This window comes from Carcharhinus amblyrhynchos, chromosome 18 (genome assembly GCF_965287045.1).
Source record: "Carcharhinus amblyrhynchos chromosome 18, sCarAmb.v2.hapA, whole genome shotgun sequence".
NCBI classification, from domain to species: domain Eukaryota; kingdom Metazoa; phylum Chordata; class Chondrichthyes; order Carcharhiniformes; family Carcharhinidae; genus Carcharhinus; species Carcharhinus amblyrhynchos.
The window spans coordinates 33,197,182-33,224,981 of record NC_137341.1 but is presented as its reverse complement, the minus strand read 5'-3'; the positions used below and the strand labels follow the sequence as shown (position 1 = coordinate 33,224,981).

The 27,800-nt window shown below is 43.2% G+C and overlaps 1 protein-coding gene across 5 annotated transcripts in view; it reads left to right on the top strand.

The window, feature by feature from the left end:
- Positions 1-1,135: 1,135 nt before the first annotated feature.
- The window catches only part of LOC145354679 (SEC14-like protein 1), a 36,852-nt gene continuing 10,187 nt past the window's right edge, over positions 1,136-27,800 (top strand). Inside the window, exons 1-10 of one of the 5 annotated variants that reach the window (XM_080206114.1) lie at positions 1,136-1,223; positions 4,721-4,790; positions 15,997-16,146; positions 16,952-17,083; positions 17,575-17,703; positions 19,445-19,685; positions 20,483-20,595; positions 25,181-25,210; positions 26,238-26,427; positions 27,444-27,532. In XM_080206114.1, coding sequence (XP_080062240.1) covers positions 4,728-4,790; positions 15,997-16,146; positions 16,952-17,083; positions 17,575-17,703; positions 19,445-19,685; positions 20,483-20,595; positions 25,181-25,210; positions 26,238-26,427; positions 27,444-27,532 — 1,137 coding nt within the window. In that variant the 5' untranslated portion in view covers positions 1,136-1,223; positions 4,721-4,727. Of the gene's footprint in view, positions 1,224-1,339; positions 1,553-1,789; positions 1,811-3,114; positions 3,518-4,720; positions 4,791-15,996; positions 16,147-16,951; positions 17,084-17,574; positions 17,704-19,444; positions 19,686-20,482; positions 20,596-25,180; positions 25,211-26,237; positions 26,428-27,443; positions 27,533-27,800 lie in introns of those variants that run through there. The other 4 variants (XM_080206115.1, XM_080206116.1, XM_080206113.1 and 1 more) reach the window with 4 other exon arrangements.

Sequence of the window (27,800 nt, the reverse complement as noted above, 5' to 3'; positions counted from 1 at the left end):
AGATAAACATTGGCCAAGGCATCGGGGAGAACTTCCTCGCTCTTCTTCTGAAGAGTAATTCAGGGAGCGAATTGCCGGCCAAATTTTCTGCCTTGAAAACTGTAATTCAAATGTCTGGTGTTCATCAAAGGCACCAGATAAATGTAGCTCTTGTCCGTTCTCAACCAAGACTGGTAGCATTTGGGGTAAAGTGACCCGAGTTCATGGAACCAGTGGCTTGGTGAGTACCAAGTGCAGCAGTAGCCTGTCCGCTATAAGACTATTTATTGAGCACAGGGTTTGTGTGATTTTGTACCCATCTGGGATTTCAAGTGCAGCTATACAAAAATTGACAATAAATAGTAAAATAATCTTTTTTAAAGTAACTAGCTGAAATATTTATGAGAATGGGAATGTCTCTGAATTCCTTGCAAACCATGTCTTGTAGTGGCAGTTGCAGGGTGAGATGCTCATTCTGAGTCAATCATTCATCCTCTCCCTAACTAACCTTTCCCAAATTGTGGGGAGCTGCCATAGGAATGTAAGCTTTCTTCTGGCCGAAAGCAAAATCCCAGAATTCAGATAATGGGGTAACAAGACGGGCTTTTATTGAAAAAAAAGCTTTGGTTTCTGGTTTAAAACATATCTTGTGACTTAAACACTGGGTTAATTAATCATTCTGTAAGTGTGGAGGAAAGCCGGGCTCCATCTATGTAGAGCAGGACACAGGGCTCAGCTAGGTTGCTGCTCGGCTTTCCAAGTATTTAGCGTTTTGCTTTGATCAGTATATAGGATATCACCAGAACTCGCTTTGAAACTGAGATGCTCCTAATTGCGGAGTCCAGTGATGTAATGACTGAGATGGAAATGAGCCAATAATCCATCCTGATTAGAACCCTGTGGAGAGAGGAAAGGCAACACACACTGACTGGTATGGTATTGCATCACTGGGGGACGGCAGGAGCAAGTCACCCAGGCGCCTTGCTTGCTAAATCGTTGCACAGAAGAAACTTCTTGAGGTAAAGGCGGATTAGGTTCATGTCACAGCTTCACCAGACAACAGGGACCCATTCCGGGCAGAGAATGTGTGCAGAGGATTCGTATCCACTTGTGGTTCCCCGCGGTTCAGGGCAGACACAGCGGCTGCAGGATCTCCTTCAGTGTGTTCAGACTGAGACAGGCCTGTCATCTGAGAACTACTGGGGCCGAGATTAACCCTGCAAATATTGGAACCATTTAACCACGTGAGTACTGGAACTGAGAGCGTGTGATTAACACTGTATCAGTCCCATTTGAGCACCATGTAAACCTGTTTGGGAGATGAGATCTATTAAGTTGTCAAAGTTCACAGCTTTCTTGGAGAGAGCGAGGTTATATGTTCTTGATATTTAGATGTATAAAGTTGCAGAACTTATAAGGATGATGAGACTTGTTGGATTTCTGGTCGAGTAAGTCATGTTGTTCTATCTAACTCTTCCCAATCCCACTGGAGGTGTCTGCAGGTGTTTGAAGTTTTGAAACCAGCGCTGTGAGGAATCTCGGCAACTCTCTGATGGCTCCTCTAGTTTAACAGGTGAGTTTGGTGAGTGACGAGGGAGGGACCCGGCTTTGATTTCCTGGTTTGTGCTGAGTGGACTCACTTCAGTCATCGTGGTGGATTCCTTGCTCCCAGTTGCCGTGGTTTAGGGCTGGATGGAGCAGTTCGGGTGCCCCGCTGCTGATCGCTATCTAAGGAATGCGCTGAGCTATGCGGGTGTTGGCTGAGGAGAGAATGAATCTGGCTTTGTTTCTGAATTGACCGACTCAGCATCGAGGCTTCCAAAGCAGGAATGTAAATCCAGGCAAGATACGGGGGATGGGGAGGGAGGGGGGGGGGGGGAGCGGCTGATGATATCCTGTGTGTACTCTCTGTATTGGAAAGTTTGTAATGTTCTCAGCCCTCTGCTGAAGCACCTCAGAATGCAGCTTGATCTGTGTAGAGAATGCCAATATCATTTCACTTACTTGTTACGACCATCTGAAATGCTTTGTAATGTTTCTTTCAGATATTCTATGAATAAAGCGCATTTTTGCATTAAAAAACTGTTTTCCTAGAGGAAGACTGCACTTTTATTAAAAGACAAGTAAGTGTAAAGGAGAAGGGGGTTAACCATAGAAAACAGAGTCTAGTTTGCTTTGAGCAACTTTATTAGTTGTCTTCATGTCGGATGAAACACACGTTCAACGTCCTGGAGGATGGGGTGTGCACAAGGAACAGATGGCGAGGAGGCACCAGTCTTCTCCCGGGAGCCTCTGACACTCTCAATAATTGAAGACAAAAAGAAAACTGTTCGGCAAACATGTTGGGAGATGGATGGAGTGGAGTCATGTTTCCATGGTGATGGAATGGCTGGGTAGATGAGTCTGTGTGTTTTTTTTCTCTCGACTGCTGAACTCCAGTTAATCTGAACAGCAACGCACCCTGATCCCCTGCCAAAGAACACCAACCGTGTCCTGGGCAAGCAAAGTGCCATAATGTTTTGGAGCTGATGTTTGCAGTATTGTTAAAGCCGCAGTCCACAGCTAGGATGAACAATGAATCAGAGGCAGCAGTAGCAGGCACACTCTAAATGACATCACTCTTCGCTCGGATTGCCCTCCCAGCGGGGCACCCGAACTGCTCCATCCAGCCCTGAACCTGTCCGAATCCTTTTCAAAACTGACTGCTTTCCCACCGTGTGTTTTCCAGGAGCTAATGGGGCAGGTAAACAGTTTTGGAGGCGAATTCACGGCGGGTGAACAAGTATTATAATTCGTCCTGACTTGCGTGGTGCGATGTAGCCACAGCAATGCTCGGGAGACAGGCGCTGTCCCGAAAATGTTGCCAACATTTCGCTGCCGGTTCGCAAAGCCGCGACTGGAAAGTTTAGCAGCAAACTTTGGGAGTGCTCAGGTCATGGCAATGAAACATCTATCTATCTTTAAACCTCGCAAGGCGCTTCTCGCATTCTGTCACTACACCAGGAATGCAGCTTCACAGAGGCTTCCTATCCCATCTTTGCACTCAGTGCCAGCGCTGCTTCTCGGCAGCTTGGCTGAGGGAGGAGCCAAGCACTCAGTTCATGTCAAAACTCGCCCTGTGTTATTTAGCCCGGATATGTGTTAGGTTCCTGAGTTAAGCAGACGCTTGGGTAAACCCTGCTTGCCTCCCATCGCAGCTTCCTCTGAAATCCTTGAAGATCTTAGGAGGGACGTTACGATTTGGAGGACTGGGGAATCATTCCGGACTTTTGCAATGGGAGGTGTTGTGAAACTGGGATGACTTAGCACATAGGGAGTCTTAACTGAAGGCAGTAGAGATGGAGCTGGTAATACATCGACAGAGAATGCTGCAAATACTCAGCGGGCCAACCAGCTTCTGTGGAGAGAGGAGCAGAGTTCACCTTTCAGCTCAATGACCTTCCATCAGAACTGGAAATGCTGCTGCACATTCTCCAATCATTCCTAAAGACCGATAAACGCCAACCGGGGACTTGGTAGAACTTCCCCATCTGTTCAGGTGAGACCTTGCGCAACTCGAGCTAAAGGAATCAAATGCAAGAAATGACACTAAACGATATTTAGCTGCCCACCATGTAGCTGCCCGCTGACTCTGGTAAGGAATGTCAGCTGAACTCGGTCGCTGAGTCTGGACTCAGCAATGCTCAATATTCTGTTTGTATCCTTCCTGAGCTTGCTGTCAGGAGAATGTCTGCTTAGGGGAAAGTCTGCCCAGGGGAAGGTCCTGCTGAAAGGAGGCCCCTGCCCAGGCGAGGATCCTGCTCAGGGAAAGGTCCTGCCCAGGTGGAGATAATGCCATGGGAGGGTTCTGTCCAGAAGAAGGTTCTGCCCAGGAGAGGGTTCTGCCCAAGTGAGGGTCCTGCTCAGGGGAATGTCCTGCCTAGGTGAGAATCATGCCATAGGATCCTGTCCAGGAGAGGGTCCTGCCTAGGAGAAGGCCTGTCCAGGAGAGGGTCCTGCCTAGGAGAAGGCCTGCCCAGGTGAGGGTTCTGCCCCAGAGGAGGGTCCTGCCCAGGTGAGGGTTCTGCCCAGGCAAGAGTCCTGCCCAGAGGAAACCAAGTGAGGGCCTTGCCGGGGAAGATCTAGCTCAAAGAAAGGTCTTGCTCACAACAGGACCTTTCCCAGGGGTCCTCTAGTTACTTCGAGGTCTGTAAAAAGAGCAAAGAATGTAATTGGAAACAAAATGTGATGGCTAATGGATAGTATACGTTTCAGAGTTCAGCAGCTGAGACTCTGACCAGTTATTTCATTGGAAATTCATCCCAGTTGCCTCTATAAAACTTACTATATTTCACAAAGTTGACATGAAATGTAGGATGTGAGAAGATTGCAGTTATTTGCTGCCAAGCAACTGGTTGAATAAAAATTATTAAGATATTTCCTATTCACAGAGCCCAAGGCCAGTGAAGTTGAGCTTTTTTGTGTGCGCTCTCTAAGTTGCTGATTAGCCCTGTCTGTCTGCAAAACCTCAGTGGCTTGAATAGTCCCTTGTGTCTCGGTGTCCACAGGGCTAATTGCATCAAGGTGTGGTCTACCCAGGGTTCTGTGTGGTTCTCTCTGCCTGCTGGAGTCGGCTTCAGTTACTTTAGGTTTGGGTAGAAATAGAAACAATTGTTTTGAAATCAATGAAATGATGTGAAAGAATATTAGTCCATGCAAGCATTGATGGATTTTACTCATTCCATTTTGTTTAAAATTGCAGAGAGAAAATGGTGCAGAAATACCAATCTCCAGTACGGGTCTACAAGTACACTTTTGAAATGGTGATGGCGGTGAGTTAATGATGTTTAATTATAATGGATGCCCTGACATACACACTGCAGAATTTACACATCCTGTTAACCAGGTGAAGTTGAGAAGATAGATAAAGGCTTTTGCATCCAACAACCACTTTTTGAATTGATCAAGCTCACCTTCTCATGATATCTTTGATCCTTTCTCACTCCAGAAATTGATTGTCTCCAAAACATCACTATTGGTGTTTTTAAAAATTTATTCTTTTGTGGAATATGGACGTCATTAGTTAGGCCAACATTTGTTACTCTTGAAATCCCTAATTGTCCCCAGAAGGTGGCAATGAGCCATCTCCTTGAACCACTGCAGTCCATGTGATGTACGTACACCCGCAGTGCTGTTAGTGAGGGCATTCCAGGATTTTGACCCAGTGACAGTGAAACAATAGTGATTTGGCTCCAAGCCAGGATGATATGTGGCTTGAAGGAGAACTTGCGGATGACGGTGCTCCAATGCATCTGTTGCCTTTAACCCTCTGGGTGCTACAGGTCACGGATTTGGAATGTGCAAGCAAAGGAGCCCTTGTGTATGGCTGCAGTGCACATTGTAGATGGTAAACACTGCTGCCACTGTGCATCAGTGTTGCAGGAAGTTCATATTTAAGATGGTGGATGGCATGCTGATCAAGTGGGTTGCTTTGTCCTGTAAGGTGTCGAGCTCCTTGAATGTTGTTGGAGCTGCATTCACCCAATCTAATGTAGGTATTCCATCACAATCCTGACATATGCTTTAGCTGGTGGACAAGCTTTGGAGAGTTAACTGCTGCAGAATTTGCAGCTTCTGACCTGTTCTTGATGCAACAGACTTTATATGGCTGGTCGAGTTCAGTTTCCAGTCAATGGTAACCCTGAAGATATTGATAATGAGGGACGAATTGATGGTAATGCCATCAAATGTCAAGAGGCAGTGGTTAGATTCTCTCTTGTTGGAAATGGTCATTGCTGCAGTGCAAATGTTACTTTCCATTCATTAACCCAAGCAGAATGTTTCCATATATAGCAATGCATGGAAACGGACTGCTACAGTATCAGAGGAATTGTGAATGGTGCTGAACATTGTGCAAACATCAGTGAATATCCTTACTTCCAACCCTAAGTTGGTAGGAAGATCATTGATGAAGGAGCTGAAGATGGTGGGGTCAAGTGTCTTTCACTGTTTATTTACTGTACAATATACTAGCACTTGGTGTGTCAGCTGTAGCTCAGTGGGTCACAGCCTTGCTTATTTGTCTGAGTTGTAGGTTCAAGTGACTCAACCACAAAAACCTGACTCAACATTTCAAAGCAGAACTGAGGGAGTTAAATTGTCAGATGTACAATTTCTCCAATGAGATATTAAACTGAGGGCATGTCTGTTCTCTCAGATAGTTTTAAAATATCATATGACATTATTTGAAAGAACAGCAAGGTCGGTATCCCTGGTACCTTGGAACCATTGTTTATCCCTCAATCCACATCATGGAAACAAATTACGTAGGCATTATCACACTGCTGTTTGTGGGATCTTGCTCTGCACCAACTGACTGTAACATTTACATTAGAACACTGGAACAGTTAATACACTTCGAAAGTACTTAATCAAAGAGCTCTGGACATCCTGAGGTTGTGAAAGGTGCCACATAATTGTAAATGTTTCTTTTCATTGAAAATGCTCCCAACTTTTTTTTTAACTCATTCATGGGATGTGGGCATCACTGGAGTAGCATTTACAGTCCATCCCTAATTGCTCTTGAACTGAATGACTTGCTGGGCCATTTAAGTGTTATTGCATGTCTGGAGTCACATGTGGGCCAGACCAGGTAAGAATGGCAGATTTCCTTCCCAAAAGACATTAGTGAACCAGGTAGGTTTTTATGACAATGGTTTTGCGGTCATTATTAGACTTGTTTTTGTTGAATTTAAATTTCATCTCCCATAGCGGGATCTTAACTCCAGTCCCCAGAACATTACCCTGGGTCTCTGAATTACTAGTCTAGTGATACTGTTATCACTAGACTAGTAATTCAGTAATTATGCTACCACTAGTAATTATGCTACCACTTCCCCTTGTGTCAAGGAAGGCAGTTTTTTTCCTTCTGCTCTTCCCATTCTCACCATCTCTCCTATTCCCTCACATTGTCACTCAGAAATCCCTTCTTGTAGCACCTTTAATATTGTGATCAGAATAACTTGTAAGTGAAATATTTTAAGAATGGGAGAAAAATGGTGTGGAGGGTTAATAATCTTCAGAATATATTGATTGCGAAGATGACCTTTCACACAGTACATTCTGATCCTGCCCTGAGTGTCAGAATTGAGGAATCTTGAACTTGAACCAGAACCAGTCCTGCAGCATGGAGCATGTGAGATCAGTAATTGGACCCTCCTCGATGCCTCCAGTATGTGGATTGGGCTGCCAAGCGTGGTACTGAGTCACACTGATACAAAACTGCAGTCAGTCCTGTTGGAAACTGAATAGAAATTGTTTGAGGATGAATCAAGTTTCAACAATGATGTCTCCAGGGCTGAATACTCTCCCAATCCTAACTGTGTAAATGACACATGAAGAAATGCCCTCTTTAGCAAGGCACAGGAATGTTCCGGAAGTCCATTGAACGATGTCAGAGTCAACTCCATCAAGGAACCTTTCAAGGAACCTATTCCGAATGAACAATCAGAGCCAGCAGTGCCACTCTGTGTCTCAGAGTTATACAAACGTCACACAGTAACCTATTGTGAGTGTGGTCACATGCTCCTTCTGTCCATCCTACAAAACAGATGTGCCTGCTGCTCCTCACACAGGGCCCCTGTTGTCGAAGATATCTTATGTAAGAGTGGAGAGAGGACAGGAATATCACAGAAGGAATCTACCAACTCTGTCCATGCTCTTCAAACTGGTTAGGTGAAACTGAGGAGGTTCTATTTCATCCCTTTCCTCTCATTTGTACAGTAACATTTTCTGAGCCCTGGAGAACTTGCATTTGTCTATAGGTTTGCTGAAAGGTTACAAACTGATATTAGTGCTGCTATAGAAAGGGCAATTATTAAATAGTTGTCTGTGTTTCCCTAGGTCGCTTTCACACATATGGACAGCCATCCATCACTCCCTTTCATTTGCTTTCTCTCACTCAGTAATAATCAGGACTGGCCGTGTCTGTTTCTCTCATTCCCCCTCTCCCATCCCCACAATATGTGTTTGCGTATTTCTGTCTCTCATAGTCCTGGTTAAATAAAGCAAACACTCCTTTTTTTAGAAGCTGTCAATGAATAGGCTTCCTGCCAACATACCTCATAGATTATCCTGACAGCATGAATCTACATGTGACAGAAGTCTCCATGTGTGTGTGTGTGTTTTTGTGTCACATGTAGATACGTTAGGATAAATCGATGAAGTGGTGGAATGGTGGCACAGTGGTTAGCACTGGCACAATGCCCACACATTGGCAATTTCTAATAAAAAGAGTTGTTTGGTTTATTTAAAAAGCACCATGTTTGTAAAATGAAATACATTGTCATTATTCCAAATTAAGTTTTTTTTAATGTTAATTTATTAGTGTCACAAGTAGGCTTACATTAACACTGCAATGAAGCTAATTGCCTAGTTACCACACTCCAACACCTGTTTGGGTACACAGAGAAAGAATTTACTGTGGCAATGCACTTGACCAGCATGTCTTTCAGAATGTGGGAAGAAACTGGAGCACCTGGAGGAAACCCACACAGACAAGGACAGAATGTGCAGACTCTGCACAGATAGTGACCCAAGCCAGGAATCAAACTCAGGTCGCTTGTACTATGAGGCAGCAATGCTAACCACTGTACCACCATTTAACTGCAAATTATTTGTCCAGTGAGGAAACTGCATGGTCACTCAGTCAAATAAAGATACAATCATCTGCTCACAGAATTGGATTCACACACACAGACTGCATCAATTATCTGATCAAAGGTTAATCCCATGGTACCTGACTGTTGATGTGCTGCCCCCAATAACTACTTCCTTTCCCTGATTGTCGGTAGTCAAATACATAATACAAGCCTATTTGTGACCTAAATTGCATTTGCCAGTCAGTCAGTGCTGGCTAGTGGAGGCCAAAATACTACTAACATAAAGATTGGTTAAACACAGTGACACAGCATGGGCAACATGGTGAAATAGTGGTTAGCACTGTTACCTCACAACGCCAGGAACCTGGGTTCAATTCCTGGCTTGGATCATTATTTGTGCAGAGTCTACATGTTTTTCTCGTGTCTGCATGGGTTTCCTCCAGGTGCTCCAGTTTCCTCCCACAGTCCAAAGAACATGCTGGTTAGGAGCATTGGCCATGCTATATACTCCCTCAGTGTACCTAAACAGTGTTAATCTTTAATTGCAGCCAAACAATCTCTCTCACTGAAAGATAACCTTTAAAAGTGTGATGTCTCATTCCTTCAGCTTTTAATTGTTGTTGGAGATTTTTACCTTTTTTTTCGCAATCCAATTTTTATTTATTTCACCTAGTGGCAACTAGGGGATTTTTACAGTACCTTCATTGCAATGTTAATGTAAACCTACTTGTGACATAATAAATAAACTTTAAACATGATGTGTTCATTTAAAAGTAAGTGGCAGAAAATGGGGGTAAAAATGTTGGTAGCGATGACAAAGGCCTTTTCCTTTGCAAAGATCTTGGGTTAACAATAGTCACTGATAGCACTGAGTGAGCTGCCTCAATAGATATGAGAGAAGGAAACATGGTGTGTGGCAAAGGGATGGAACGTAAGAACATAGGAAATAGATTTGGCCATTTGGCCTCTTGAACCTGCTCAACATTCAACTACACCATGGCTGATCTTCTTGCACTATCCCATATCTCTTGATAACTTTAATAACTAGAAACCTATCAATTTTTGTCTTGAACCTACACAATGACTGAGCCTCCACAGCCTTCAGGTACAGAGAATTTCAAAGATTGACTGCCCTCTAAGTTAAGAAATTCCTCCTCATTGTGGGTCTAAATGGCCCATCTCTTATTCTGAGACTGCATCCCCAGGTTCTAAACCTACCATGATGTGGAGATGGCGGCATTGGACTGGGGTAAACACAGTAAGAAGTCTCACAACATCAGGTTAAAGTCCAACAGGTTTATTTGGTAGTAAACGCCACTAGCTTTTGGAATGCTGTTCCTTCGTCACCTGACGAAGAACAGTGTTCTGAAAGCTAGTGGCGTTTACTACCAAATAAACCTGTTGGACTTTAACCTGGTTTGTGAGATTTCTTACTGTCTAAACCTACCAGCCAGAAGAAGTAGCCTTCCTGCATCTACCCCTGTCAAGCCTTTTAAGAACACAAGAACATAAGAAATAGGAGCAGGAGTAGGCCATCTAGCCCTTCGAGCCTGCCCCACCATTCAATAAGATCATGGCTGATCTGAAGTGGATCAGTTCCACTTTCCCGCTTTCTCCCCATGCAAACAATTTTGCATGTTTCAGTGAGGTCAGTTCTTATTCTTCTAAACTCTAGAAAATACCAGCTGAGCTCCCACAATCACTCTTCATAGGTCAAACTTACCATCCCAAGAATCAGTCTGGTGAAGCTTCATTGCATTCCCTCTATGGCAAGTATATTCTAATCTAGCTAAGAAAACCAAAACTGTACACAGTGCTCTAGATGCAGTCTCATCAAGGCTCAACTGCAGCAATACCTTTTTTACTCCTGTACTCAAATCCTCTCACAGTAAAAGCCAACATACAACTTACCTTTCTAATTGCTTTTTTGAATCTGCATGTTAGCTTTCAGTGACTTGTGAACAAAGGCACCCAGCTCCCTTTGGACATCAACACTTCCCAATCTCTCACCATTTAATAAATACTCTACATTTCTATTTTTCCTTGGTTCTTAAGTATTTCCAGGAGGATTTTGCTTCCTCCTCCATGAAGACAAACACAAGGTATTTGTTTAGTTTCTCTGCCATTTCCTTAGTGCCCAGTATGTCATCCCTTTCTATATGATTGAAAATGCTATCCAGTGAGAGGGGAGTTGGGAAGATGGCTCTGTTTGCTTCTTCAGAGTATCCTCCCTGTAGGACAGCCTGTCTAGAAAAAGGCATGGGGTGTAACAACAACTTGTACTTATAAGCAGCATATTTCAGATGGTAAAATGTGCTTCACAAAAACATTATCAAATAAAGTTGGACACCAAGTCACAAAAAGAGATGTTAGCACAGATGACCAAAAGCTTGGTCAAAGAGGTGACTTTTAAGAAGAATCTTTGAAGGGCAAAAGCAAGGCAGAGGAGTTTAGTGAGGGAAATTCAGGGCTTAAGCCTCAGGCAGCTGAAGGCACAACTGACATTAGTGAAGCAATTTACATCAGTGATGTGCAAGAGGCCAAAATTAAAAAAGCGCAGATACCTGAGGCTGGAGGAGATAGATAAAGATTAGAGCATAGCTGGGTTTAAAAATAAAGATGAGAATTTTTCAATCAAAGCATTGTTTAACTGGGAGCTAATCAAGTTCGGTTAGTGATAGTTGAATGGGAGTTGCTATGCATTATAATACTAATCATTACCGACTGCATTACGATACTGACCATTACTGACTGCATTACGATACTGACCATTACTGACAGTGCATTATAATATTGACCATTACAGATTGCATTAGGATACTGACCATTACTACCTGCATTACAATCCTGACCATTGCTGACTGCAATACGATACTGATCATTACTGACTGCATTACGCTACTGACCATTACTGACAGTGCATAATAATACTGATCATTACTGTCTGCATTATGATACTGACCATTACTGACTGCTTAAATTACTGAACATAAGAACATAAGAAATAGGAGCAGGAGTAGGCCATCTAGCCCCTCGAGCCTGCCCTGCCATTCAGTAAGATCATGGTTGATCTGTCGTGGCTCAGTTCCACATTCCCGCCCTCTCCCCATAACCCTTAATCCCCTTGCCTATCAAAAACCTATCAACCCGCGTCTTAAAAATATTGAGCGAGGCAGCCTCCACCACTTCAATGGGCAGAGAATTCCAGAGATTCACCACCCTTTGAGTGAAGAAGTTCCTCCTCAACTCCGTTCTAAACCACCCCCCCTTTATCCTGAGGCTGTGCCCTCTAGTCCTACTGTCCTTTCTGAGCGGGAAGAGCCTCTCCACCTCTATCCTATCCATCCCATTCAACATCTTATACGTCTCAATGAGATCTCCCCTCATTCTTCTAAACTCTAACGAGTACAAGCCTAGTTTATTCAGCCTCTTCTCATAGTTCAACCCCCTCAACTCCGGAATCAGCCTAGTAAACCTCCTCTGCACTCCCTCCAAGGCCAAAATATCCTTGCGTAAGTGCGGTGACCAAAACTGCACACAGTACTCCAGCTGCGGCCTCACCAGTGCCCTATACAGCTGCAGCAAGACCTCCCTACTTTTATATTCAATCCCCCTCGCTATGAAGGCCAGCATCCCATTCGCCTTCCTGACCACCTGCTGCACCTGCAGGCTGGGTTTTTGCGACTCATGCACAAGGACCCCGAGGTCCCTCTGCACCGTTGCATGCTGCAGTTTTTCGCCCCGTAAGTAATAGTCCTTCCTACCATTATTCCTACCAAAGTGGACAACCTCACATTTGCCAACATGAAATTCCATTTGCCAGTTCCTGGCCCATTCGCCCAGCCTATCTAGATCCTTCTGCAGACTCTCCACACCCTCCGCACAATTTGCCGTTCCACCAATCTTGGTGTCATCAGCAAATTTCAACATCATACACTCGGTTCCCTCCTCCAGATCATCTATATAAATGGTGAATAGCTGAGGCCCCAGCACCGACCCCTGGGGCACTGACCATTACTGACTGCATTAGGATACTGACCATTACTGACATTGCATTATAATGCTGACCATTCCTGACAGTGTATTAAGATACTGACCATTACTGACAGTGCATTAAGATACTGACCATTACCAAGTGCGTTAAGGTACTGACCATTACTGACTGCATTAGGATACTGACCATTACTGACAGTGCATTAGGATACTGATCATTACTGACAGTGAATTAAGATACTGACCATTACTGACAGTGCATTAAGGTACTGACCATTACTGACAGTGCATTACAATACTGACCATTACTGACAGTGCATTAAGATACTGACCATTACCGACAGTGCATTAAGGTACTGACCATTACCGACAGTGCATTAAGGTACTGACCATTACTGACTGCATTAGGATACTGACCATTACTGACAGTGCGTTACAATACTGATCATTACTGACAGTGTATTAAGATACTGGCCATTACTGACAGTGCATTAAGGTACTGACCATTACTGGCAGTGCATTACAATACTGACCATTACTGACAGTGCATTAGAATACTGACCATTACTGACAGTACATTAAGACACTGACCATTACTGACAGTGCATTACAATATTGATCAGTACTGACAGTGCTTATAATACTGATCATTACTAACAGTGCTTTAGGATACTGACCATTACTGATAGTGCATTACAATACTGACCATTACTGACAGTGCATTACAATGCTGACCATTCCTAACAGTGCATTAAGACACTGACCATTACTGACAGTGCATTAAGATACTGGCCATTACTGACAGTGCATTAAGACACTGACCAGTACTGACACTGCATTACGATACTAACCATTACTGATAGTGTATTAAGATACTGACCATTACTGACAGTGCATTATGATACTGATCATTACTAACAATTACTAACAGTGCACTGGAATACTGACTGTTACTGACAGTGCATTAAGATACTGACCATTACTGACAGTGTACGAGAATACTGACCTTTACTGACAGTGCATTAAGATACTGACCATTACTGACAGTGTACGAGAATACTGACCTTTACTGACAGTGCATTAAGATACTGACCATTATTGATAGTGCATTACAATACTGATTATTACTAACAGTGCACTGGAATACTGACCATAACTGACAGTGCATTAAGATACTGACCATTACTGACAGTGCATTACGATATTGACCATTATTGACAGTGCACTAGAATACTGACCATTACTGACAGTGCATTGCGATACTGACCAGTACTGACATTGCATTACGATACTGACCAGTACTGACATTGCATTACGATACTGACCATTACTGACAGTGCATTAAGATACTGACCATTGCTGACAGTGTGTTCAGATACTGATCATTACTGACAGTGCATTAGAGTACTGACCAATACTAACAGTGCCCTGGAATATTGCCCATTACTGACGGTGCACTAGAATACTGACCATTATTGACAGTGCACTAGAATACTGACCATTATTGACAGTGCATTACAATACTGACCATTACTGACAGTGCCTTAAGATACTGGCCATGACTGACCATTACTGACAGTGCACTAGAATACTGACCGTTACTGACAGTGCATTACAATACCGACCATTACTGACAGTGCAGTATAATACTGCCATTACTGACAGTGCACTAGAATACTGACCGTTACTGACAGTGGATTACAATGTTGACCATTACCGACAGTCCATTATGATAGTGACCATTACTGACACTGCAGTACAACACTGACCATTACTGACTCTGCAGTACAATGCTGATCATTACTGACTGCATTACGATACTGACAATTACTGACAATGCATTACGATACTGACCACTACTGACAGTGCACTAGAATACTGGCGGTCCATTATGATAGTGACCATTACTAACACTGCAGTACAATACTGACTATTACTGACAGTGCATTATGATACTGACCATTACTGACAGTGCACTAAGATACTGACCATTACTGACAATGCATTACGATATTGACCACTACTGACAGTGCACTAGAATACTGACCATTACTGACAGTGCAGTATAATACTGGCAGTCCATTATGATAGTGACCATTACTGACACTGCAGTACAATACTGACTATTACTGACAGTGCATTACGATACTGACCATTACTGACAGTGCATTAAGATACTGACCATTACTGACAATGCAGTATGGTACTGACCATTACTGACAGTGTCTTAAGATACTGACCATTACTGACAGTTGATTCCTTGGATCCCTAATGTGTGTATTAGACACAGATGACCTCACTCCAGGTGACGCAACTGTGTTAATCTGTAGCTGTCCCTAAATTTGTTTCCAATTAAATGCATCTCTACCTATAAATATTGGGAAGGTGGGCACAATCTACCAGAGGTCAACTTGCATTAACCAACATTGCCCCTATTCCTCATCCACAACGTTCCTTAGTTAAAAGAATTCCCATCGGAAATATCAGAAAAATATCAGTGCTGGTACAAAGCCTTACACAAGAAGAATGGTCAGCTCAATGAGGGTCACTGCTCACTGTCAAGCTGTAGCCCAGAGAGAAGCACAGTCTTTGGGGGAGGAATTGGCAAAAGCAGCCAAATGACTGATGTGATGTAGAAGACTGTGAAAAGGCGGAATTGTGGGATTTGGTCTTTCCATCGGCTAACGAGTGACTTGAGCATTGATTTAATTATCAGCAGTATGTGCTCTGGGGTGGGACAGTGGCACAGTAGTTAGCACTGCTGCTTCACAGTGCCAGGGACCCAGGTTCGATTCCTTGGCTCACTGTCTGTGTGGAACCTGCATATTCTCCCTGTGTCTGCATGGGTTTCCTCCTGGTGCTCCGATTTCCTCCCACAGTCCATAAGACATGCTGATTAGGTACATTGGCCATGCTAAACTCCCCCTCAGTGTACCTGAACAGGTGCCAGAGTGTGGCGACTTGAGGATTTTCACAGTAACTTCATTGCAGTGTTAATGTAAGCCTACTTGTGACTAATAAATAAACTTTACTTTGGTGGAAATCTGAGTGTTAAGGGAGGCATGGTGGCACAGTGCTTAGCACTGCTGCTTCACAGTGCCAGGCACCTGGGTTCAATTTCGGCCTTGGGTGACTGTGTGGAGTTTGCACATTCGCCCCATGTCTGCGTGGGTTTCCTCTGGGTGCTCCAGTTTCCTCTCACATCCAAAGATGAGCAGGTTAGGTGGACTGGCCATTGTACATGTATGGGGTTATGGGTGAGATGCTCTGTCAGAGAGTCAGTGCAGACTTAATGGGCCAAATGGTGTCCTTCTGCATCCTGTAGGGATTCTAAGAAGTGATGTTTATTTCTTCCCTCTCTGAAGAAATTATCTTTTTATTCCAGGCTTATGAGAAGAGATTCCCGACATGCCCCTTGATCCCAGTTTTTCTGGGTAGTGAGAAACTCAGTGAGTACAAGAGTGAAGATGGATCACTGCACATTGTGGAGAGGATCTGCAAGCTGAATGTGGATGCACCACGACTGCTGAAGAAGGTGAGTTTGTGTTGCCAGTTATTTGTGTAACAAGTAAGTTCTGATCTTATAGAAAAGCCCTTTACAGACAGCACAATGCACCTGATCACGAGCTTCAGGATTGAGGCTGCCTGACCTGGCCTGGGAGTAATCAAACCTCTGCTGGGCAAAGATGGGAATATCAGACATAGGCTGATCCTGGGAATATTGGACCTGGGAATGCTAAAACTGGAGTAGATTGAAAGTGATGTGGAGATGCCGGCGTTGGACTGGGTAAAACTGTGGTTCTCCCAGCCAGCTGACGAAGGGACAGCCTGTTCCGAAAGCTTGCGGCATTTGTTACAAATTAACTTGTTGGAATTTAAGCTGGTGTTGTGGGGTTTCTTTCTGTAGATTGAGAGTATCAGACCTTTATTTTTATGCAGTGATTTGTTAAGATTTGCAATGCACTGCCTGAAAGAATGACGGAAGCAGTCAATAGAAACTTTCAAAATGGAATTGAATCTTTGACAAAAATACATTTGCAACAGAATGGAACTAATTGGATAGAACTGACATGGGCATGATGGGCTGAATGGCCATGCTGCATTATTCTGTGAATCTCTGATTAATGCTGAGCAAGGCTGGCTGGGAGTAATCTAATGTATGCTGGGCTGCATTCTCAGTATTGGACTAGGGTTGCATTGTTCTCGGTTTGACAAGAATTGGATTCATTCTGACCCTTTCTGCCAGTTGTTTCTCTTTCTGGTGACAGAAGAGGACAGAAGCGACAGCTCTGATCTGGATCCTCTTGCCATCTGTGACATACCCTCTTTGCCCATTGCAGATCGCAGGAGTGGAATATGTCTCCTTCATCCAGAAGAACACAATGAACCGGAAGGAGCGCACACTACTGATCGAGGCTCACAATGAGACGTTTTCCAATAGGGTCTTTGTCAATGAGATCTGCAGTTACAGTGTGAGTTGTGGAGCCTGGTAGTTAAAAGTTGTGCTTTATTGCTCTGTATTTCAAAATGAAATTTTAATCTAAATCTCTGCGCACCTCCACTACTCTCTCCTCCCATTGTTTTCCCTTTAAACACCTGTCCTAATGGCTCCTTTTGTGGGCATGATAGATTTTGTTTTATGCTGCTCCTGTCAAGGAATGTTTTATTACATTAAAGGTGCTATACAAATATAGGTTGTTGGATTCTGTATGCTAGTCATACTTTCTGTCTTGATTTTCTGCTTTTGCCTCCTATTTATTGGTGTTATCTGTGTTCTATCTACATCATGGCTAAGGTGTGTCTGCATGCTGTCTGGACACTATCTACATTTTCTATTTCCTTGCGTTTGCTGCATGACTGGAGTCTGTGGTATTTGTGTCGATGGGTAGCTGGTGGTGGTGCTGAGTGGAGAATTTGTGTGAATGCCACTTTTAAACACACCTGTGCCGATTTCCCTGGCCAGGTTCACCCTGACAATGAGGACTGGACCTGTTTTGAACAGTCTGCATCACTGGACATCAAGTCTTTCTTTGGATTTGAAAGCACAGTGGAAAAGATTGCAATGAAACAATACACCGCCAACATCAAGAAGGTAAGAGATGTTCCTGTTCTCTCTATCTCCTGTCACTGCGGTGTGGGATGTGAGTGCTAATAGGATTATGGACAGATGGTGCAGTGAATTAGACTCTGCTCACGCAGCCCTGGGATTTAGGTTCCAATCCAGCCCAAATTCTTCTGATGGGAATCTCCTTTCTGTGCTGGCTGGAAGAGTCCTTTGTGTAATGGTTTGATGCTCTCTGAGTTCAGTGCCTGATACTCTGTCTGTATGGAGTTTGCACTGTCTCCCCGTGGGTTTCCTCCAGTTTCATAGGACATAGAACAGTACAGCACTGTACAGGCCTTTCAGCCTGATGTTGTGCAGAACTATGTCCGAAACCAAGATCAAGCTATCCCACTCCCTATCATTCCCCCCATAATCTAAAAATGTGCAGGTTAGGTGGATTGGACATGGTAAATGTGTGGGGTTACGGGCATGCACCTGGGTGAGATACTCTGTCAGAGAGCTGGTGCAGACTTGATGGATTGAATGGCCTCCATCTGCACTGTAAGGATTCAAGACAGATGACAGCAAGGAGCTGACAGCACAGATCTCTTCAAGGCATTCTATATAATCAGTGTTTCCTGATCCCTCTGAGGAATTGACTATAACTGCGCTGTTAAATCATCAGATTATCTCCAACTCATATACAATCAGCCAGGATTTAACTGGTCAGGTTACAACCCAGTGCTTTGCAATCGCAGTAACCTAACAATACATCTTACACAAGGCAGTGACTCTCTGGTGTAACATTAAATTGTCCACTAGGCTCATGTGTGAGCCTAGATGGCAAGTGACTCAGCTACAGGGACAGCACAGCTGAATCTGACCCTGCCCTTCCTTGACCTCCAGAACTCAAGATACCTTTCTGCAGCTTGAACAGGACAGGAATCCTGGTTGATGTTCTCTGTCCTCAGTCCATGGAGACAGAATCCAGTTGTAGAAGACTGAACATAACTTCTGGGACCAGTCTAATATGCCTTATCCTGTGTGGTTCAGAGCTTCACTGGATGGTCAGTTCAGCTACTAAAAGCCTGAGGAGTGTGAAATTGTAATCATTTTAATAAACTTCCCATCGGGTAATTTAGTATTAATGAAGAGTTTGCATTAAATAACATTTTAATCCATTATCAGAGCTTTCCAATGCACCTTATGACGATAAATTACTTTTTTTTGAAGTACCAACGTATTTTTTTCCTTATGCCTACACTGCAAACGTTTTTCTACATTAAAGGCATGATATCAATAAAAATTGTTATAACACAGGCAAACTTGGCAGTCAGATTGGACACAGCAAGATCCCAAATGAATGGCTGATCAATGAATCAATTTTAGTGGTGTTGCTTAAGGGATGGATCTCATCCAGGATGCTGGGGAGAACTTCCCTATTCTACTTTGAAGCTATTACTGAGGATCTTTTATGTCCACCTCAGAGGGTCTCATTTAACATCTCACTCAAAACACCGCAGCTCCAACAGTGCAGCATCACCCAGTACTGCAATGGAGCATCAACCTAGATTAGAAGTTTGAGTCTTGGAATGGGACTTGAATTCTCTACCTTCTGACTCAGAGTGCTACCCACTGGGTTGATATAACAAATGAGCTGTTCGTAAATTAAGTGAGAAGCTGGTCGGAAAATACTTTCCCTTGGTTTGGTGCTATGTGGCTCTTGTCCAAAGTGCTTCAGTGCTGCTGAAATGTAAGGCACTATGTAACCAATTCTGTTATGTTTCAGGGTAAAGAAGTTATTGAACATTATCTGAATGAGCTGACTGCACAGGGCATCCGACATATTCCCCGCTGGACTCCCCGCGCGACTGTTGCCAGAGTAGAGATGGTGCCAGAGTCCAGGCGACCAGTACAAGCACCAGTGCTGGATCTCAGGGTAGAGCCATCAGAGGATCTGGCACATAGCAGTACCAAAGAACTATTGACCAACCAGTGTGGACAGGAAACACAAGCCGCAGCAGCAGATGGTAAGTTTCTGCATACATCAGGTATGACTCCTTCTCTTCCGTGGCTGTTTTCTCAATCAACTTAATTTAATGCTTATGGAGAACCACAGGAGCTGATCACTATCATTGCAGAAGACTGGGGCAATCTTGGTCTTTCCAACTTTGAAAAAATGTCAGTTGGTATGTGATCCAATCGAGGTATAGAAATTTGTTAATGGTATGGATCATTCAGCATTGCTTTCCTGGAGGGAGATTAATGGTGGGACAAGCACCACGATGGCAGTGATTATACACAAGCAATAATCCCTGTGTTTGAATATGCTGATCTTCCTTAAAGACATTCGTCAACTAGGAAGTCAGCTTGATCTGAAATAGATAATGTGTATCCTAATGAAACAACTTCATAGACTGATACAACTCAAATTGAGACTATTCTGCCTATTATGTTCGTGCCACCTCTTTGAAAGAGCTATCCAATTATTCCCACTCCTTTATCGTTCCTAAGCTTTAAAAACTTGTTTTCATTAATGAAGAGTGATCCAAGGTGCTTTATGTTGGGATAAACAGATAGAGAAGTCAGGTGGAATGACCAATGGTTAGGTCAAAGCAGTAAACTGTCCCAAGTGGCCTAATTAGCTTCAAGCCTCGTCTCTCAGCTGTCCCCACAGCTTTCTATTTCGGCCTATTTTTTGCCATTTAAAAGGAACCAAGGGATGAGACATGAGTGCTTTATCGTGCATAGATCTCAATGAGTGGCATTGGCTATTGAGTTCTTCAATAACAACAGTCAACATTGGGTTTATTCGTGTGTCTTTCAGCTGATAAGCTCGATGCTGATTACATCGAGCGGTATCTGGGGCAACTGACCCCCATGCAAGAGAGCTGCCTGATCCAGCTTCGACAATGGCTCCAGGAAACACACAAGGGCAAGGTACGTGATGGGCAGTTCACGGGTGAAATAATCCGCCTTTAGCACGTCAATCTAATAAAACAAGACCGAGATTAGTTGGAGAGTGAGTAAAGCTGATTCCTTTTAGATTTGACATTTTGACCTGAGGAAGGTGGGTGCTGCATTTCAAAGGTGACTTCAGCAGTGAGTCAAAATATTTTGTGTAGCTGGATAGTCAGGTTTCCTGAATATTAGGCTCAGTGTTGATTATCCTCACTGAGAATTGCATTCCATTCCTTAGATATTCAAGTGAGTTGTCACTCATCACTTACACATTATTCCTTTCACATGTTTGGCAGCAGAGACCCACGTATTGTCTATGTGTGGTTGTATTTTCCTGCTGCGTTGTGGATCGGTTTGTACTCAATATTTCTATCTACTAAAGATCCAGCCCATTTCATAATCCTTCCTCTGAATTAGTCCAGTTCCCTTTGAATGCACTGACTCTTCTGCTCATCACTTAAGCACAGAGCTTGGTGTCATCAGTAAATGCTACTGTTTTATTGCCCATGCTATTTGTGAGAAGTGTAAAAGAAAGGAGATGCCTAACAGATTCCCACTAGTCATTGCCTTGTTGCAGAATCTTGCCTATTTGTCAGAACCTTCTTTTTCATGGACAGGCTAAGATCACCAGTCACTTTAGTGCACGATTCCAATGGGAACACTATTGAGCGCATCATTTATCTCATTCTCCTTGCGGGATCTTGCTGTGCATGCATTGACTGCCACGATTCCTGTATAGAGTCATAGAATCATGTAGAGCAGAAGTAGTTCTTCAGCCCATTGACTCTGCATCGACACATTAGAAACACCTGAACTCCCACCTAATCCCATCTGCCTGCACTTGACCCACAGCCCTGAATGTTATGATGTGCCAAGTGCTCATCCAGATACCTATTAAAGGATGTGAAGCAACACACCTCTACCACCCTCACAGCGCATTCCAGACTGTCACCACCCTTTGGGTAAAAACACTTTTCCTCGCATTCCCCTTAATCCTCCCACCCCTCACCTTGAACCTATGTCCCCTCGTGACTGACCCTTCAAGTAAGGGGCACAGCTGTTCCTTATCCACTCTGTCCATGTCCGTCATAGTCTTGTACACCTCAATCAAGTCACCCCTCAGTCTTCTCTGCTCCAACAAAAACAACCCAAGCCTATCCAACCTCTCTTCATAATTTAAATGTTCCATCCCAGGCAGAATTCTGATACATCTCCTTTGCAACCCCTCCATTGCAATCACATCATTCTGATAATGTGGTGACCAGAACTGCACCACAGTACTCTAGCTGTGGCCTCACCAAGTTCTATACAACTCCATGACTTCCCTGCTTTTGTAATCTATGCCTCAATTGATAAAGGCAAATGTTCCAAATGCCTTTTTCACCACCCTACTAACATGCCCTTCTGCTTTCAGAGATCTGTGGACAAACATGCCAAGGTCCCTTTGTTTCACATAACTTCCTAGTATCCTACCAGTCATTGAGTACTTTCTTGTCAAATTACTCCTTCCAAAGTATATCACCTCACATTTTTCAGGGTTAAATTCCATCTGCCACTTATCTGCTCATTTGACCATTCCATCTATTTTCTTCTTGTAGCCCAAGACATGCCGCTTCACTGTTAATCACACATCCAATCTTTGTGTCATCCACAAACTTACTAATCCTATCCCCCACAGAGTCATCATTGTCATTTATACATAAATGACTAATAATAGGGAGCTCAACTCAGATCCCTGTAGTACACCACTGGACACTGGTTTCCAGTCACAAAAGCAGCCTTCTGTCATCACTCTCTGCCTTCTACAACTGAGTCAAATTTATCAAATTACCCTGTCTCCCATCTGAATTTACCTTCTTTACAAGTCTCCCATGTGGCATCTTGTCAAAGGCTTTGCTGAAATCCATATAAACTGCATTGACTGCACTCCCGCATCAACACACCTGGTCACCTCCTCAAAAAATTCAATTAAATTTGTTAGGCATAACCTCCCTCTGACGAAGCCACACTGACTATCCCTGTTTAAGCTTTGCCTCTTCAAGTGGAGATAGATGCTCTCCTTCAGAAATTTCTCTAATTGTTTCCCTACCACTGTTGTGAGACCTACTGATCTTAGTTCCCTGGTTTATCTCTGTAACTCGTCTTAACTAGCATAACCACATTAGCTGTCTGTTCTCCAATCATCTGGCACTACCGTCATGATGTGGATATGCCGGCGTTGGACTGGGGTAAACACAGTAAAAAGTCTGACAACACCAGGTTTAAGTCCAACCGATTTATTTGATAGTAAGCTCACTAGCTTTCGAGGTTACCCCCTTTGTTCACCTGACGAAGGGGTAACTTCCGCCATGGCCAAAGGGGAATTTAACATTTAGGCCAGAGCCCCTGCTATTACCTCCCTTGCATCCCACAACAGCCTAGAGCACAATTCATCTGGACCTGGAGATTTATCCACTTTTAAGGCTGCCAACACTTCCAATACCTTCCCTATGTAAATTTGCTCAAGAACCTCACAGTCTCTCTCCCTGAATTCCATACTTTCATCCTCATTCTCTTGGGTGAAGACGGATGTGAAGTATTCATTCAACACTCTACCAATGTCTTCTGGCTCCACCCACAGATTGCCCTTCATCCCTAATGGGCCCTAACCTTTCCCTGATTATACTCTTCTCATTGACATACTTATAGATTATCTTGGGATTTTCTCTACCTTTACCAGTTAGAGGTTTCTCATATCCCCTCTTTGCATTCCTAATTGCTTTCTTAAGCACCACCCTGCACTTTCTATACCTCACTAATGCCTCCATTGATTTGCTCCCCTTGTACTTTTTAAAAGCCTTTCTTTTCCTTCTCATTGCATCCTGAATATCACTGGTCATCTATGGCTCTTTTGGCTTGTTCTTCCCATCTATCACTTTAAAAAGAACATGCTGGGCTTGCACCCTCCCATTTCCTTTTTGAATGCCCCCCTCAGCTTTTCTGTAGATTTTCCCATTAGTAGTTGTTCCCAGTCTATCTTGGCCAGACCCCATCTCATTTCACTAAAATCCACTCTTCCCCAATCCAAAACTTTTTTTTTGGGCTGTCAATTTCCTTGTCCATAATGAGTTTAAATTGTACCATGTTGTGATCACTATCACTAAAATGCTCCCCACCACCACCTAAACCACCTATCTAGCTTCATTTCCCAGAATCAGGTCCAGCACAGCTCCCTCCAATATATGGAGGATCCAGGTTGGATCCTCCATATATTGATTTAAAAAGTTCTCAAGTACACATTTCAAGAAATCTACTCCATCCAAGCCCTTAACTCTATGTATATCCCAGTTAATGTTGGGAAAGTTAAAATCACCTAATAATCCTATTGTTATTGTTTTTACACATATTCGCACCTCAATATCCCTCTGACTATTTGGATGTTTATAATAAACATCTACAATGTGGGTGCCCTTTTTTTATTCCTAAGCTCTACCCACAAAGCTTCATTGGATGCTCTTTCCAATATGTTATCTCTCCTTACTGCAGTAACTGACTCCGTAACTAATAATGCAATGCCTCCTCCACTCTTACACTCAAACAGTGATTACATTTTAAAAATATTTTGTTGGCTGTGAAGCAGTCATTAGGATATAACCACACTATTTTACTTTTACCATCTAGTTCTTCAAGTGCACAGATAGAATGGGTTTGGGGTTTCTCTACACAGATAGAGTTTAGATATATAGTGTAATGTTGAAATTGGGTCTGGATATTTTACAGGCAAGTAAGATACGTCTGGTTATCTGACATGGATCGAATGGAGCTGGAAACACTTGGATATCACATACGTAAACAAATTAGGTCCTCAATCTTGGTTAAAAGCAAATTACTGCGGATGCTGGAATTTGAAACCAAAAGAAAAAATGTTCAAAAATCTCAGCAGGTCTGACAGCATCTGTAAGGAGAGAAAAGAGACATTTCGAGTCCAGATGACCCTTTGTCAAAGCTAAAAGGCACAGAAATGACAGATGCTGCCAGATCTGCTGAGATTTTCTAGCACTTTCTCTTTTGGTTTCTGAAACTTAGTTGACTGGGAAATATATTCCAATAATGTGTACTTAGTTTTTCTTAGAGGTGGAACCAATATCTAGAAATGGCAGGATAAATGTATCACTGTAATGACTGTGCGGCTGATGCAGAGTTCTTTGTTGTGCCTGCTTTGGGGATGTTTGATCACCTCCACCTCCATCCTGGAGTTAAAACCATCTCTGGGTTTTCAGATGGATAGAAGAATAAAATTCCTGACAAATGATTGGGATCCTTACTAGATTTGTGAGTATTTGGAATAAACATTCCTCCACAAGTGATCCTGAATCGTTGCAAACTTTCCAGAAATTTACTTGCTTTAGCAGGATTGAGAGCCTGCTGCCTGAAGATGCTGGATATGAGTACACCAATGGATTGTGTCTTGAGATTATTTTGTGAAGACTGAGCAATGCCATGTGTGAATTCATTAAGGAATGCTGTCTTGTATCTCAGTCAAATGCTGCACTTCAAGTCATATCTTTTTTTGTGCTCTTCATAGTCTGAGGCAGGTGATTGGAAGCCAGAAAAGGTAATATTTGCTGTGTGTGCATGTCAGCGCGAGTGAGAGTTTAGTATTGCCTCGGACTAGTGTGTAATGTCAGGAAGATGGATTCAAATATAATTGTTGCTGTGTCCTCCAGTCAACAGCTTTTTGACCTGCTGTCTTCAACTTGTAACCAGGACAACCACATTTCTTAAGTTTAATTCTCTTCATGAATTTGTTTTATTGCCTTACTGGATAAAAGTTAACGATCTGGAGGGACATCTTTACATTTGGCCTCTCATTTATCTTTGTGTCTCATTTGTTGGTCATCAGGAGGACATACACTATTTATTTGAATCTCTTCCCAAAGATAGCCACACCATCACCTTTAAAACATGCATTCACTTAGGAAAATGAGCACACATGGACCACTTAATCCTTACACACATACACCGTAAAAACATGCATATACACATATGTTCTAACATGCACATTACAGTCACATGTGTGATAATTTGAATGATCTGCATGTGTTTGCAGTGGCATTTGGGTAATCTGTTCCCTTAAACATGATGAGAATTCCAGAGGAACGGACAAGCAGCTTCTAAACTAATCCCAATCAGGAAAGCTTGAGACTTGCGTACTCCAAAGTCTTGCCTCAGAGTCACTGAATTGAAATGAGTAATATTTTGCAGAAGAACAGGTTGGAGTTCAAGTGTGAAGCACATTCAAAACACAGACTCCAAAGATTTCTTAGTGACAACCCTTCTGGGTCAGACTTTCTATGCAAAGAGCTCTAGGTTTCAATGGAAGGATGACTTGACTGGACCAAATGGATTTCCTCATCTGTAATAATGGAAGGGCAGTACTAGTATATGAAGCTCACCTGTTCAGTGAATGCTGGTCTAAATGTATTGTTTCTCTTCACCTGAGATTACAGGTGGAAATGGAGTAGGAGCTAGTGTGTTTCTTTGAATACTGGCGCGAATAGGGCTAGCTTGCAAGCTCCAGCCACTGATGTAAATGCTGTGAAGCCAGTGATAACAGAATCTGTCACTGTTGTGTTTTTCAGATTCCCAAAGATGAACACATTCTGCGTTTCCTGCGGGCTCGGGATTTCAATATTGACAAGGCGCGAGAGATCTTATGTCTGTCACTTACTTGGCGCAAACAATACCAGGTGGACTATATTCTCGAGATGTGGAGACCCCCACAGGTGCTGGTCAACTATTATACAGGAGGCTGGCACTATCATGACAGAGGTAATTCTTCAGGTTCATTACTTTAACTGGAAGCCAGCCTTTGATCAATGCTTGTGTTTGCTCCTGGGCTCAACTTGCACATTGAAGTCCTGGATATGATTCCACTCTCATGGTGACTAGTGGGCTGTGGGAGGATTCAGATTATTAATTGATCATGGATTCAGAATGTTAACTGCTATGGTGTTTGCACATTCTCCCAGTGTCTGTGTGGGTTTCCTCTATGTACTCCGGTTTCCTTCCATAGTCCAAAGATGTGCAGGTCAGATGCACTGACCATGATAAATTCTCCCTCAGTGTACCTGAACATGTGCTGGAGTATGGCAACTACGAGATTTTTGCAGTAATTTCATTACAGAGTGAATGTAAGCCTACTTATGACTAATAAACAAACTTTACCTTTCTTTACCCACAGATTGTGGTTTTTCCGTCGATTGAACAAGTGTTTGTTTTGTTCAGTTGCTAAGCATAGAATGGGGTTTTGGCTGCCTTCTTGTCGGGCTGCAGGTTTTGATGTCATGCACAAGTCTCCTGATTCCATCCCTCAGAGCCGACCCCAGCGAGGGTCTGTGTGCAAGAGGAGTGACGGCCGAGTGTTATGTTTAACTGGTTCTATGTCCTGTGGATTTCATTGAAAGATACAGCTTTCATTAATGGAAGTGTGAGGACAGGATTGAGCAGCTTGGTCTGTCTAGCCTGTCCCATTGCAACATGGTTCAATCTGTAAACCCTCACCATGGCACCAATCATACATCTCTTGTAGGCAGCAGAAAATGAGAAAACCTTTTGACTAATGGAGGAAAGAAATTTTGCGCAGTTCCTCTTCCACCCCCACAGGCAATCGAACTGAAGGAAACCACACAACCACTGGCATAATGAGCCCAGTTGACCCATTGCTCAGATATTGACCTGGCAGCAGGTAACACAGAGGGTACTGGTGACTCATCAGTTTTGGGATATTGTGTTGGGGCTGCAGCTTTGAACACAAATCTTGATTTCCTTCTTTTTCCTTGACCAAGATGGCCGGCCACTTTACATCCTGCGCCTGGGACAGATGGACACAAAGGGGCTCCTGAAAGCTGTGGGGGAGGAGGCCATTCTACGACACGTGAGTCAATCAGCGATGCTCCACTTCAAGTGCTCAATAATCCGCAGCCACTATTGTTCAGTAGAACATAGGAACACAAGGAGACCATTCAACTCCTCGAGTCTCCTCTCCAATTCGATTAGATTGTGACTGTTTTTAATCTTAACTCTATTTAGCTTCAATACCCTCGTCTAATAAAACATCATCAATCTCCATTTTCAAAAATTTTCAAACTAACCCCCTCAGTTTTTTTACAGAGGGAGATTCCAGATTTCCGTTACCCTTTGTG